The sequence below is a fragment of the Tauraco erythrolophus genome, chromosome Z, assembly GCF_009769465.1.
Source record: "Tauraco erythrolophus isolate bTauEry1 chromosome Z, bTauEry1.pri, whole genome shotgun sequence".
NCBI classification, from domain to species: domain Eukaryota; kingdom Metazoa; phylum Chordata; class Aves; order Musophagiformes; family Musophagidae; genus Tauraco; species Tauraco erythrolophus.
Window position 1 is genome coordinate 64,052,937 of NC_141496.1, and position 14,324 is coordinate 64,067,260.

Sequence of the window (14,324 nt, forward strand, 5' to 3'; positions counted from 1 at the left end):
AAGAGCTTGCTCAGCATCACTGTAAGTCTCAGTTCAAAAGTGCTGGAGGTGGTGTTTTTTTTTTTCCTTCAGTGCAGTACTCAAGGAGCTGCCTTGCTTTCCAAAATCTTTTTGTCTTGATACATATTTTCCACCTTCACTGAATAAATAAGGGTAGGGAATCTCACGGGTGACTTCAAACTACACCATGCTATAAATGCCATTTATCCTGTATTTCAGATGACGAGAATACCTCTGGGACATGAATTGATAACAGTGCATTTGCTCAAAAAAGCTAAACTTAGATTTGTAGATAAGTACAATTCAAGCAGTTTCCTATCATGAGTACTGTTTTTGTTTTAATTATAAATGCCATGTTAAAGATAAGACCTAAGCCAGTGGGATACTGTGAAACCTCTTATTTTTGTAACCAAGTGACTTGTGTGAAGTAGAGTATGAAGAAAGAAGGAAGACTACTGCAATGCATTGGATTTTTTTGGTCTACTTTACTATACCTCATTGTATTGTGGGAAAAATTTTAGACAGAGGTCTGAACAACTGGCAGTACAAGATTACAGGTTGGCAATGGTCTGATACAGTTGCATTTAACTTGATTTGTTTTAATCTTGCCCTAACACAAGCTGACTGAGCTCAGTCTAGTCCTAGCTCCATCATTGCCCCTTGCAAAGCATTTTAGCACGTGGCTGAATTTCCCCTTTACTTGTAAAGGTTTGTACATGAGTAGTAGAAATTATTCATTATTTTATTCATCTCCACGGCTACAGTTACCTGAGGGGAAGCTCAGAATTCTGCCTGATCTGTGTGAAGGTTAGACCAAAGTGAAAGTAAAACCAATAAATCAAATTAAGATGAGGAGAGGTACAAAAAATAAATACTAGGAGAATTCATGAGCTTGAAATGCAGCATACACTTATGAGATGGTATGAGAACTTTCCCTGGTTTGGGGGAAGTCATTTAACTCAGCAGGATCAATGTATTTATTGTATCAATGCATTTACCTCACACGTTGCGAGATAAATGGCCTTTGACAGAGTTGTGTATGTAACTTTAGGCATTTACAGGTGAAAAATAATGGGTCAGATTTGTTCACTTAGGAACTATTTTGATATCGGGTTTTAAAACTCTTACTTCTGCAGGGAATAAAGGTCATGCATGTGATCATTTACCACAGGTGAGGAGGCACATGGTAATTTATTAAACTCTGGTAACTTGTATGTCCAAGCCCTTAATAAATGAAAATGCAATCTTTGATTCTCGCATTTATGTGGTAATATCTTAACTGGGGTCAAAAAGCCCAGCATAGTTCTTAAATATTTTCTTTTTATGAAGTTTGTGTACTAGTAGAGTGACATGGATGACAACAGTATGATTTTTTTTTTTGTGTGAATTCTTATCATATGTTTTAGCTAACTCTAGTTCTTTTAAGTGTTAATTCTCTATTTTGTTTTAGGTTCTGCTGCTGCTTTTGCTCAGCGTTCCAAAAGCCCTGAGCAGCCGGGCAGAATTTGAAGTGCCCCTCTTCTCTCCACTATTCTCTTTGCTGTTTTACTTGATGTGTCTGATGCTATGTGCAGTTCACGTCATTGTATGCACATCAGCAGAAAGTTTATGCTATTTCTGCACTATGTCCTGGTTAACAGCAGTTGGAGTGATGATGCTGATTTCTGCACTGATGTGTGGCATTTTATCTGTCATTGCAAAGATCTTTCAGAATTCCAGACTTCCACAGAAGGTGAGAGTATGTGTTAATTATAGTTCAAAATGTTTTTCCCTTTATGGCATACTTTCAGATAAAGTTTTATAAAAGTTTTCTCTGTGTATACTTAAAGAAATTGTTATTGGTAATGTAATTTGAATAATTTAAAGTTGTAATTGAAACGTGGTGCATTCACTGTGGCATAATACCGACTGCTATAATGAAGATCATAAAAGTGCTTATTTTCACATTACTTTAAGAAATGTTCTAATTAGTGTAAATTATTTTGCAGTTGATTTTATGAGATCAGAAGCAGTTATGCTGTGTACTAATTTTATGCTCTTACATAGTGATGTTTCACAGTTGCAATTAAAACAAGATGTATGATATTTTGGAGCAACATGCACCGGCGATGATCTGTCCTTTTCCAAATACCATAGACATTAATGCTGCAAGACTAATAAGAAAATACTTTGCCAGTACCCTTTCCTATATTGATGTTCTTAATGCTTTTTTAACATAGTTTTGAAACTGTAACAGAGAGAGCAAAATAATCTCTTCTACTTTTTAAGTTAAACTTTTTAAGCTTAAGAAATTGAGCTTGTTACAATCTTTGGAATGCTCAGAATCGTTCTCAGTTGTGAGAGCAGTTACCTTCTGTAAAGTACGTGATGAGTTTTATTATTGTATTGAATGGTATTCAGGTATTTAAAAAAAATAGAATTTGCAATGTCGTACTCTTCTTTCGTGGTGAAACTTAGTATGCCAAGAACTGTCAGTCACACACTAAAATCAGCTTCTGTTTTTTTCTGATGCTCGTTAGTCATATCTTTCAAAGGTCTCTAAAATTCAGTAACTTCAATGTTCGTAGCACCTTATTCAGTGGTGCAGCCTTTGTGCAGTACAGTTTCTTGTCAATCTGGGGTTTCTTTGAATCACGTTTGGGGTTTTAGTACCTTTTTTTTTAGTGTGTGACAATGTGTGACAGGTACATTGCTTTAATGATATGGTGACATATTCCTTCAAGCTAAAAAGCAAACTTTTTGATTTAGAGAAACATTTAATAACTGCTATATTTCATATAATTCAGAAAATTCACTACTGCTGAGTGGAAATTACTGTTGCACTCTGAGCAGCTATGTGCTGTAATTCCTGAGCTTAATTATAAATTTAAATTCTTATGAGTAAGACTGCTGATTTTTATTATTGAAACTACACCTGTCTATAATTTTCTTTCTGTAATTTCTGAATTTGTGTTGTTCCTTCTTTGGAAACACTGCTTTTCTGAGAGAAGCCTTGCAGTAAAAGTAATGACCTTCTCTCCTGAAGAATGCTTTTTTTTTTTCCCCCTTTTCAGTTTTCTTCAGTTCAATACATTTCAGTGTATTGAAATCGATTAAAAAGGGAATCGTCGATAGAACATGGTGTTTCGTTCTCATGTTTATATTTATATTTATCAGCCACTTAAGATTTAGGTGTGTGTGTTGATCATTTAGATAGAATAAAATAGAGTAACAAGTCAGCTAATATTGTCTGCTTAATGAAATCAGGGAAAGAAGTTTCCTCTCAGGCATAGCTCCTAACAGAACAGTCTTTGTAAGCATAAATCGCAGCTTGGTTTTGGTACTGAAAATTTTTGTGTCAAAGCAATGTTAATATTTTGCTCCCAAAGCTAGTGATGCTTTTATAGATTTTTTTTTTTAAGTGACTAAAAGTAGAAAGTAAAATTAATCAATGTGAATGGAGAAATCTACTGAATGAGGTGTCTAGTTATACAGTTTGTTAATACTGTTGGTACTTAGGGACGTGTTGGTGTTTAAATGGACTCAGTTCGCTTCTGCCATTTCTGAGTTGTTCTAGTAAGGGCCTTTATTAGCCTTCTGTGTTTTATTGTAAACAGGGTAGAAATTATTCTTAGAAAAAGTAAAAGAATATGGTCTTTAAATAATAATGCAAGATCAAGTGTGTTCTGTAGAAACTTCACATTTACTTGCTGAACAATGATAAACAAACACAACTGTGGAAGGCAAGCTCATTTTTCATCTTGATTGTTACCAGTTTTTCTAATTCTAGCAAACAGTAAGAACCTAAAAATGATGACTGTCTAGATGTGTGTAAGTTTACAGATGTTCCGCTTCAGCAGAGTTGAGAACGATGACAAAGGATTATAGCTTTCTGCTCCAGATTGATAGTCTCAAAGCAATTCAGTCTATTGATGAGCAGAAATCTTTGTTTTGTGGCTAGAGTTGAGTTAGTTCCTTGCGACACCTACTACTGTAGGAGTAACTTTAAGGTAACTTTATATGAGCCAAGAAAGATGCTTTCTTACTAGATCAGCTGGAATCTAGGAAAACACTGCTATTCCTTGGCTATGACTGGATTTAGGGTAGACTGTTAACAAGTATTGGGTGACAGGTATGAGCTCTGCCTTTTTAGTTTGGCCTGAATCTTAGGGTTTCATTCCTATGTGTTGTTGGCATGCTTTCATTATTGTTGGTGAGATACAGCTGTTGGTGTGAACAGCTTCCTGCAGATGGCTTATATATTGCTAATACAGCTACTCTCTCAATGATCACAACAGCAATTGCAAAATGTTTCCTGATATTCAAAACTTGAGCTGGGTGGAAGGGCTTTTCTTGTGAAAGGAATTAATTGCTAGCTCCTTGACAGAGGCAAATAATTCCTCAAGGAACACTTAAAAAGAAGCACTTACATGCTGTTCCACTTTTAGAATGAAGCTTTCTGAGGAACTTTGGAGGAGAAAGTGCCATTTCCATACTCGTAATCTATTGGCCATTTCTGGTGATTCCACCTAGTCAGTTATGCCTAGGGAGCATGAACAGGAGTATGCGTGAGAAGTCTTTATCTATCCCTTCTATTTCAGTTGTCTTGCTTCCCCACCCCTGTTTTGTCTATACATCTGCCTTTGAGGACAAGTTGAGCAAAACTAGACAAATTGATTAGAAATTATATCCAGGATACTGTATCCAGTTTCATATCCTTGCCTCCAGCATGCCACATTCTGCATATGAGAGACCACAGCAGCTGGACCTTTCTCCCTGGTTGATGTTGGGGCTTTAGATTCAATTCCCTGTTGCTTGAAGAAGGATGTTTCAGCAGCAGCTTGGCTCTTTTTCATCCTTGGTACCAATTATGAGGCCATCTGGAATTCAAGAAGTGGAAAAAACTTTTATTCACAAGTGAAATTTGGTGTCACTGGCAATAACACTTCTGTCATTTTAGGACAGTGTCTTTTGGACTTGAAGATGTTTATTTTCACTTCACCTTTGAAAATATCTCCATTTGACTGTAATGGAGCAGTTGTCAATTCAGGCATTTCATGTTTAAGCGAGAAAGGTGGGGGAATATCTGAAATTGGTGCATACATGTTTTGTGGAGTTTTACCTAGATAGGACTTCAGGACATAGCAGCAGATGATCAGATCATCTGCTTCAAGTTGATAATACATGAATGAGGGGATTTTCAGCAATGTTCTCCAGAAGGTTTGTGTGTGTGTTTGTTTCTCCAAGGCTGGGTCAGATAGAAGTAAAAAAAAATAGTTTCTTCATCCCAGGTGTATCTGTGATCCTGTTCGAACCTGAGACATATCTGAAAATGTGGGAAGCCGAAGTATGTCTTATGAAGTGTAGGCAAGAGTAATTCAGGTTGAGGCAGACATGACTTTGTATCCAGACCTGTGGAAATCTGTTTTTGTTATCCTGTCTTCAGTCCTGTTCCATAGGTGACTGGATTGCTGGATATATATCTCATCAGTCAGATAGGCTTTCCTGACTCTGTTGAAATTCCAAAGCAAGCTTCAAATATTTTGTAGATTTAGTTAGTGAGTTATGCCATTTCAGACAGACATAAAAGCAGTGACCTGGATTTGATTTACATTTTTACCAGTCTCAGGGCTCTTACAGAGTGATATGGTGCTTATGCAAAGATAGAGCCTGGAGAACGTGAAAGGAGCAGTGGGTAATCTGGTGTTGCTTGCAGTATGGATGTGAGAGGTTATTTACTGGTAAATGGGGCACAGACACTATAATTCACAAACATTCATGTCCCACCTTCCATCCGCTTTTCTTGTAGAATACCTAGACTTTGAGGGATAAACTGGCTGTCTGTATATCCTGTGTGTTGATCTTGAAGGGCTTTCTATGTGAATTAGGAATATTACTTAAGCTAAAAATATCTCCGAATCCAAATGTCTGTGACCTGTGCGTCTCCACAGTGTGAATCTGTGTATGGGCTCCCTTCTGAAAGAGGCTGGAAGCCCTGCTCTTCTGATGGCAGGAGCAGAATCTTGAATCAGGGTTTTGCCGGTTAAAAAAGCTGAAAGCCTTTTCTAAGGTCGCTATCCGATAAAAGGTAGGTATTTTAAAAGTAATTAAGACAAGCTCTCCTGCTAATGGCTTCAGAGGTTTTTTTCTTCAAATTGTTTCCGTTCACATCTAAAGATTTCTCTGAAGTGCTTCTCATTTGTAAGGCTTTTTTCCTACTGTGGCTGAATATAGAAACTGATTACCAAGTTCATGAATTTTCCGAAGACCAGTGCAGGCAGTGTTACTTAGCATCTGCTTCCTGACTGTTATTTATAGGTTCTGATTACTATGTTTCTAGCAGCACCAGTCCCTTCTTTTAATGACACTTCAGGCTTTAAATATTTCTGCAGCCCTTTGCAAATTCCAGAAATTTGTCAAAAATTTTAGCTTCTTGTTCATAGCTTCACTTTAATTGCTTGGTAGTTGGCTTAAGTACGGTGTTTGCTACTACTAGTTGTATTTTTTTTTTCCTGTTTCTGGTAGAAATGAGAGCCAATAGTTTTTTTTAAAATAGAGTACAAAAGTTAAAGCCTGTCAAATACAACTTCGGGGAATTTTCATTGTGCAGAATTATAGTGGTTTTTTTCATTGCATAAACAAAGTGTCCCTCTTTCTGTTTATTTTAAAATACTCTATTAATTTTAAAGTATTTTTGTTTTTTTTCTCCTCTATTTGATATTCTTTACTGAATTGAATGATAAAACATTTTTATGCAATTGTACCTAATTTTTTTGTGTGTGTTTTTTGACTTGGGGGAAAAAATGGTGATTAGATGGTACCTTTACTGGATAGCTGTCAAAAATGATACTGAACTGCTGTGAAAATGTAGGAGCAAATGTGGTCAGTAGTACTCTGACATAGAAAGTTATCATCACTGGGAACTGAGACTGGGTGCAGGAAATTCAAATATCAGAAGGGAGCAGAATGATAAATATGTACATTTTCAGTGATGGTGAGCATGAAAAATAAAACAATTTTCATCTGAAAAGTGGTTGTAAAATTCCTTAGGCATTAACTATGGATGGTTAATTTTTGTGAAAAAGAGCTTACTTTCAACCGTACAGAAGCCACATAGCTGGAATTGGACCCAGAAGATAGACTACAGGAGGTTTTATTTCAAAGGGAAGAAAATTTAACTTTCATGGGCAGAGAGGCATACATTGCAGTATTTATGTGCGGGCACTTCTGCAAGCTAGCAAGATATGTTCAAAGATAGGGCAAAGAGGTCAGTTTCTGTATTACTTAGTTACTAATGATGATACATCTAATGTTAAAGCTACCTTGACTTGGAGATTATAGGCTTAAATTGAAAGCCTTAAAGATTCTGTTTTAAGTTTGTTTGCCAAGATGTTGGTGTGAGTCTTACGAGTCTTTTAGTATTTGGAGTGCCTGCTGAGTTTCTGAGGGTTGGAGGTGTTCAGCAGCTAGAAAAACAAAGCTGTGAATATCAGAGTAGGACCTGTATTTCTGAGCCTGTAAACTAGATCTAAAAACTAAGTACATATAAGTAATGTAAGGTCAGGATGCATAAAAAAACTGTAATGATGGTATTGCTAATAAGGCACAGTTCATGTATGAAGAATTACCAGGAAATTTAGAAAAACTTGATGAAGCTATTTTCAATATATCTTATATCATGAAGGCTCAGGATATTATATTTTGCAGGATGATTTTTCATTTTGTATAGTGACTAACTCTGGTCTGAAATGTGGTTTATCAATAAATGCCATTGGACTTTAACCCTTTGATGTGAATATAGGAGTAAATTTTTCTCTTTTCACCGAACTTGTGAATGTCAGATAAGCAGGCAAGAATCATGGATTTCTGACACTGGGACATTTCACACTAAGACCCTTATTTTAATGAGGCTTTTGCATGTTCCCCATTGATAATACATAACTTCTTCAGTTTCATGCTGAAACATCTGGTTGCTGAGAGCAACCAGATATAAGAGAGCAATCCTTACATAGATTTTATCTTATTTCTTATGAAGAAGACAAATGAATTGTATTGAAGACTGGTTCATTCGCATTTATTGAAGATATCAAGATTCCTTTGTCTCTGCAAGCAGATGGTGCTTACGCGCTCGCTCATTATTTAGTTAGGCAAGATCTTTAAGGTCAGCATGATGGAATTATTGGAGTTTAAAACTTTCTTTAGTTTAGTCATGTACTGTTCTTGTCTCAGCTTTGTGAATTTCATGATCTTTGATCTCTCCACGGACTACATCTCTACCTTGTCCTTTTGTTCCAGAATGTAGCTTATGGTATTTGATTTCCAGAGTAGAATAGTAAACAAAAAGAGTGGTCTTTAGAGCACCAAAGAAATGTCAAATGCTAGTAAATTCAGATTAAGCCTGGGCACTTTTTCAGATTATGGCTGTTCTTGTGCAGAATTTTTAGTGACTTTTTTCCCTCATTATTGTTGTGTGTGGCCTCATGGGGATTTTTTTTTTGTTGGTCTTGGTTTTGTTTGTGGTGGTTTTTTTTTTGTTTTGTTTTTTTTTTTTTTAAGTGGAGTGACTTTGGTGTAATATATTTCTTTAACAACACAAGAAATGGAGGTGATATGAATAGATGATAACTTTAACTATACTTCCTGCATTCTTTCACATACATTTTGTAAAATCTTGATTTTGCAAAAGTTGTTTTTCTCAAAGCAAAATTCCAGGTAGTGTTAACTAGCTTCTTGTATCAAGTGTGTCTGTTTTCCTCTCCAGGCTACATGGTCTTGCTTATTGAAGAAAAATACATATGCTGATATCAGTAAATCTTAAATATAAGTGAGACTTGCCTCTGAGATGCTTGGGGATATTTGTTTGTTTACTCCAGTAGTTTTGATTTGGCTTTTAAGTAATTTATCAGATGTTTAAAATCATAGAATCATAGAATGGTTTGGGTTGGAAGGGACCTCAAAGATCATCTAGTTCCAACCCCCCTGCCATGGGCAGGGAAACCCTCCACTACACCAGGTTGCCCAAAGCCTCATCCAACCTGGCCTTGAACACCTCCAGGGATGGGGCATCTACAACTTCTCTGGGCAACCTGTACCACTGCCTCACCACCCTCAGAGTGAATAATTTCTTTCTTCTATCCAATCTAAATCTCACCTCTTTCAGTTTAAATCCATTGCCCCTTGTCCTTTCACTACACGCCCTTGTAAGAAGTCCCTCTCCAGCTTTCCTGTAGGCCCCCTTTAAGTACTGGAAGGCTGCTATAAGATCACCCCGGAGCCTTCTCTTCTCTAGGCTGAACAGTCCCAACTCTCTCAGCCTGTCTTCATAGCAGAGATGCTTCAGCCCTCGGATCATCTTCATGGCCCTCCTCTGGACCCACTCCAGTAGCTCCATGTCCTTCTTGTGTTGGGGACTCCAGAGCTCAATGCAGTATTCCAGGTGGGGTCTCACGAGAGCAGAGTAGAGGGGCAGAATTGCCTCCCTTGACCTGCTGGCCACGCTTCTTTGGATGCAGCCCAGGATACGGTTGGCTTTCTGGGCTGCCAGTGCGCATTGCCGGCTCATGTTGAGCTTGTCATCGACCAGCACTGCCAAGTCCTTTTCCTCAGGGCTGCTCTCAATCCATTCTCCGCCCAGCCTGTACTTGTGCTTGGGGTTGCCCCGACCCACGTGCAGGACCTTGCACTTGGCCTCGTTGAACTTCATGAGGTTCTCATAGGCCCACTTCTCAAGCCTGTCAAGGTCCCTCTGGATGGCATCCCTTCCCTCCAGGGTGTCTACAACACCACACAGCTTGGTGTCATCTGCAAACTTGCTGAGGGTGCGCTCGATCCCACTGTCCATGTCTCCAACAAAGATGTTAAACAGCACGGGCCCCAGTACTGGCCCCTGAGGAACACCACTTGTCACTGGCCTCCACTTGGACACTGAACCATTGACCACAAGTCTTTGAGTGCGACCATCCAGCCAATTCCTTATCCACCGAGTGGTCCATCCATCAAAATCATGTCTTTACAGTTTAGAGACAAGGATGTTGTGTGGGACAGTATCAAATGCTTTGGATAAGTCCAGGTAGACGATGTCAGTTGCTCTTCCCCTATCCATCAATGCTGTAACCTCATCATAGAAGGCCACCAGACTAGTCAGGCAGGATTCGCCCTTAGTGAAACCATGTTGGCTTTCTGCAATCTCCTCCTTGTTTTCTATGTGCCTTAGCATAGTCGCCAGGAGGATCTGCTCCATGATCTTGCCAGGCACAGAGGTGAGACTGACTGGTCTGTAGTTCCCTGCGTCTTCTTTTTTTCCCTTTTAAAATATATTTAAAATATATATATTTTAAAAATACCAGTTTAAGAGATACTCTGTGACATTCTCTAGTAGAGGAAAAAATAATGAAAAAATAAAATGGCAAAGGATGATTTTTTACAGCATCTTTCTGAAAACGCTTCACAAGTACCTAACCCTGTTTGTTAAGGTGTGTTAGAAAGTACCTGCTGGCCCCGGTGGCTTCCAGGACTGGGGCGTTTGTCCTGCCTCTCTGCTGGAGCCCAACTGTGCATGCCCAGCCTGGGCTTCTGTCCCCACCTCTAGCTCAGACTTTGAGGAGAAGTTAAGCAGACAGACGTCCCTCCAGTCAGTGGCCTTGTGACCTCTCACAATAGGTGTGCACTCTGGGCCCTCCAGTTTCTGATGTAGACTTATAAGCTTGGTGATCCAAGGTTTTTTTTCCTGTTCCTGACACCTTGAGCTCTCATGCACTCTGCTCCCTCCAGCTGCTGGCACCGATGGCCTGTTGTCCCCACTCCGATCTCTGGCGCATGGGCCCTCACGCACTACAGTCACTGATGGTATGGGCATGTGGGTCCAACTATGTGTATTTCTGCTCAAGTTGCTGGTGTGCGCTTTTACTCGCTCTGGTCTCAAGTTGCTGGCATGCAGGCTTGTCCCCAGTTACTTTCAGGGAGAGCTTACAGCACCCACAGGTGGGACAGAGCGTGGAGTTGCACAGAAAGATGATTGGGAGAAGGTTGACTAAGGCAGGACAGGCTGCAGTGGTCAGGCACAGGGCTCAGAGAAGTGCGCTGACTGGTGCCTGCTGATATGTGACTCTGGCTCCGTTATCCTTCCTAGGATAACGTTATCCTTCCTACTCTCACTGCCCCCGCCTCCAACTTGTTCCTCACTAGCCTCTCCCCAGCCTTTGACACTTTCCTGAAGCATTGCTTAGTGAGTTTGCATAGATCCACAGGCTCCCTCAGATAGCCGTAATACCCCTGTTCTGTCACTGCCCCCTTGTCTGTTACAAATTCCATGCTGATGCTTTTCAGAGCTGTGCCTGTGGTTTCTTAATGGCCCATCAATTAATGGCTGAAGAGTTTTGGTCATCTTTGTGATCTCCCTTAGTGCTTGCTTATCAGGTTTGTGTCTCTGTGTGGTCTTTTTATGGCTTTCCCTGTTACTTTGTTTTCCCTGTTACTTTGTTTTCCCTGTTACTTTGTTTTCCCTGTTACTTTGTTTTCCCTGTTACTTTGTTTTCCCTGTTACTTTGTTTTCCCTGTTACTTTGTTTTCCCTGTTACTTTGTTTTCCCTGTTACTTTGTTTTCCCTGTTACTTTGTTTTCCCTGTTACTTTGTTTTCCCTGTTACTTTGTTTTCCCTGTGAGCTGGCAAAGACCTTTACCTGATAATGTCAATGAACCGGGTGCTCTCACTTTCCACATGCCCTTACACTCTCCTTTTAGCTGTATCATCGAGGGCGGCGATGATGAGGCAATTCCAAGTAGCTGCTATGAACAGGAAATCGAACTAGTAGAGGCATTAGATAAAGAAAATTATCGGTTTAGATAGGCACAGCATGTGAAATAAATAAGAGATGGGTAAGGCTTAAAGTAGATTTCATGATGAAAGACACATTTCAAGCTAAGCAAGGTTAAAGGGTGCCATCAGACTGTCTACAAGTAACTTATGTTAATCTTGAGTAGTGAAGGCTGTCATTGTACTGAGTTGAGGGTAGCACAGATTTAAACTATTAGAAAATTAGCTGTTATCTGTATCTCAAGTTTGATTTCTGCAAGATTTCTATTTTTACTGCTACAAATGTGCAATGGGGAGAGAACTTGTTTCAAACCTTCCATCACAGGGTGATAGGGAATCTTGATCTGTACAGTTACAATGAATTTTTGTAGAGAAGTTTTTTCCCTTAAACAGAATGTCATTTTAAACAGTATAATTATGTTGCAACACTAGTTAAATGGGCTACACTAAAATGATTCTTTTATAAATTTTGGGGGTTTGTCAAAATAGAAATAACTAGTCTCATTGTTTATTTTGTTTTCTTAGAGGAAATTGCTATAAGCACAGTATGAATGCTTAAACAAGTGAAATTTTTATACACTTTCAACACTGCTATATTTTTTTGTTTGTTTGCAGCATCCAGTTGTGACCAGTTTCAGCTGGTCCGAAATAGATGTGCTGATTCTGGCTGGAACGTTTGGCCATGTTTTGAGTTTGGGGGCAAGCAGTTTTATAGAAGAGGAACATCAAACCTGGTATTTTCTTATCAATACGCTTTGTTTGGCACTGTGTCAGGAACTTTGTAGAAATAATTTTCTTCTGAAAGAAAATGACCCTCGACATAGCACCACTGTGAAACAAAATTTTGATAGTATTGGGAAAGCCTCTGAGTGCAAGAATATAGACATTCCAGCAGCAGATAATTCAAAATTGGGCAAGGCCACCTCTTCAGCTGAATTCATAAAAGAATCAGATAAGTGGATAGGCTTAGCAAGTCCATGGATCATCCTTATTTGCTGTCGGCTGCTTCGATCCTTGAATCAGACAGGCGTCCAGTGGGCTCATCGGCCAGACTTTGGGCACTGGCTGACAAGGTGTGTATCTGATTTATTGTCATAGTTTCTGTCTTATTTAAAAATTAATGTATGTTTTGTTTGGTGAAATATATATACATTTCTACAGTCTCTGTTTAGAAACTGCTGTAAGCATGCAAAGCGGGTGAACAGTGTAGCAACATACGAAATTTTTCACTGCTGTTTCATGCAGGAGTAATTCCTTGTGTACTATCAATAGTTTATAATCTTTGCCCTGCACCATGACTTAAGTAATTAATGCCGATTATACATGATAGGCTTATCAAAGGCAAAAAGTAAATATTTTCCATGTGAAAATCAACAGTGTCTTGTTTGGGAAATTAAAAATTGCTTAATAGAATTTAATCCTTGAAATGAAGGCAGAAGGTTCTGCTCAATTCCAAACTTTAGGAAGTTACAGGAGAAGATGCTGCATATAGAATTCTTCCTTGTCTATGACAGATATTTAACGTGTGGTTGAAAACTGAAGGAATTTTCCAAGTGTAGTATGATAAACATGAGAGGGAATTTTTTACAACTTGAAGTATGCTGGAGAAGGGCTTCTACTTTTTCGTGTTGAGAATAACTGCAGCCATTATTCAGTGATAAAAAGTACGTGATATTTGAAGTGTCTTCTGAACTTCAGCTGGTGGACGGAAAAGCAATGCTTTGTGACTGTCTAGTCAAGGTTTTGCAGGCAGCAGGTGGGGAGGCTGTGCTGTGTAAAATAAAGAGATTTCTTGCCAGTATCTTACAACACATGGATGAAATGTCATTCATCATTCATTAATAGTGACATGAGCAAATGAACTAATATGAGACTCGTTACTTATTGACAGCCTCACAGATAAAATGTTAATTGCTGTGGCAGGCATGAGTGCTGAAATACATGAGTTATGAGGGAATTTATCGGATTATAACAGTTGTTCTATACCAAAGCTTTTGCCATGCATTCTTCCTCTTAGATGTGATGAGTTGAGGAAGGAAAGTCATATTCCCAATGTTAAGTCAACATCATAGAGAACTCCTTCGTTATGAGCTCAGCCAGTGTGTGAGCAGGATTAGGTGTGATTTGGTGTGACTGGGAGGATTTTTATAACTAATCTGGGGCGTCTTCCAAAGATTTATTTACCCAATAACTTAGTGAGCCAGATGTCTTCTTCAGACTGTCAGCCCTTTTCTTTGGAGTGTACTAGTGCCACAATGCCATGAAACAAGGACTTGATGTTCTTGCAACTGAAAAATTGTGTTTGTTTCAGAGATATGCTTTTGCTTGTTTTGTCCTCCAGGAATATTTACTGACGCTTGGAAGTGTTACTAACCTTCTAAAAATTGTGTATGCATGCCTGGACTTAACTTCCAACGATCCTGTCTCAGTTAAGCATCCTCCCACCTCTAAATTCCTGGTCCTAGGTATGCCTATAGAGCAGCAAAACCTGTTCTAGCCTTGGATTCTGGGGTCTCAGGGAGACAGCACAGGC

General features: G+C 38.9%; 1 protein-coding gene across 5 annotated transcripts in view; it reads left to right on the forward strand.

The window, feature by feature from the left end:
- PIGG (phosphatidylinositol glycan anchor biosynthesis class G (EMM blood group)) overlaps positions 1–14,324 on the forward strand; it is a 111,005-nt gene that overhangs the window by 21,373 nt on the left and 75,308 nt on the right. For all 5 annotated transcript variants that reach the window (XM_086628848.1, XM_086628847.1, XM_086628851.1 and 2 more), the window contains exons 8-9: positions 1,451–1,732; positions 12,407–12,864. In XM_086628848.1, the coding sequence (XP_086484974.1) occupies positions 1,451–1,732; positions 12,407–12,864 (740 nt within the window). The remainder of the gene's footprint in view (positions 1–1,450; positions 1,733–12,406; positions 12,865–14,324) is intronic.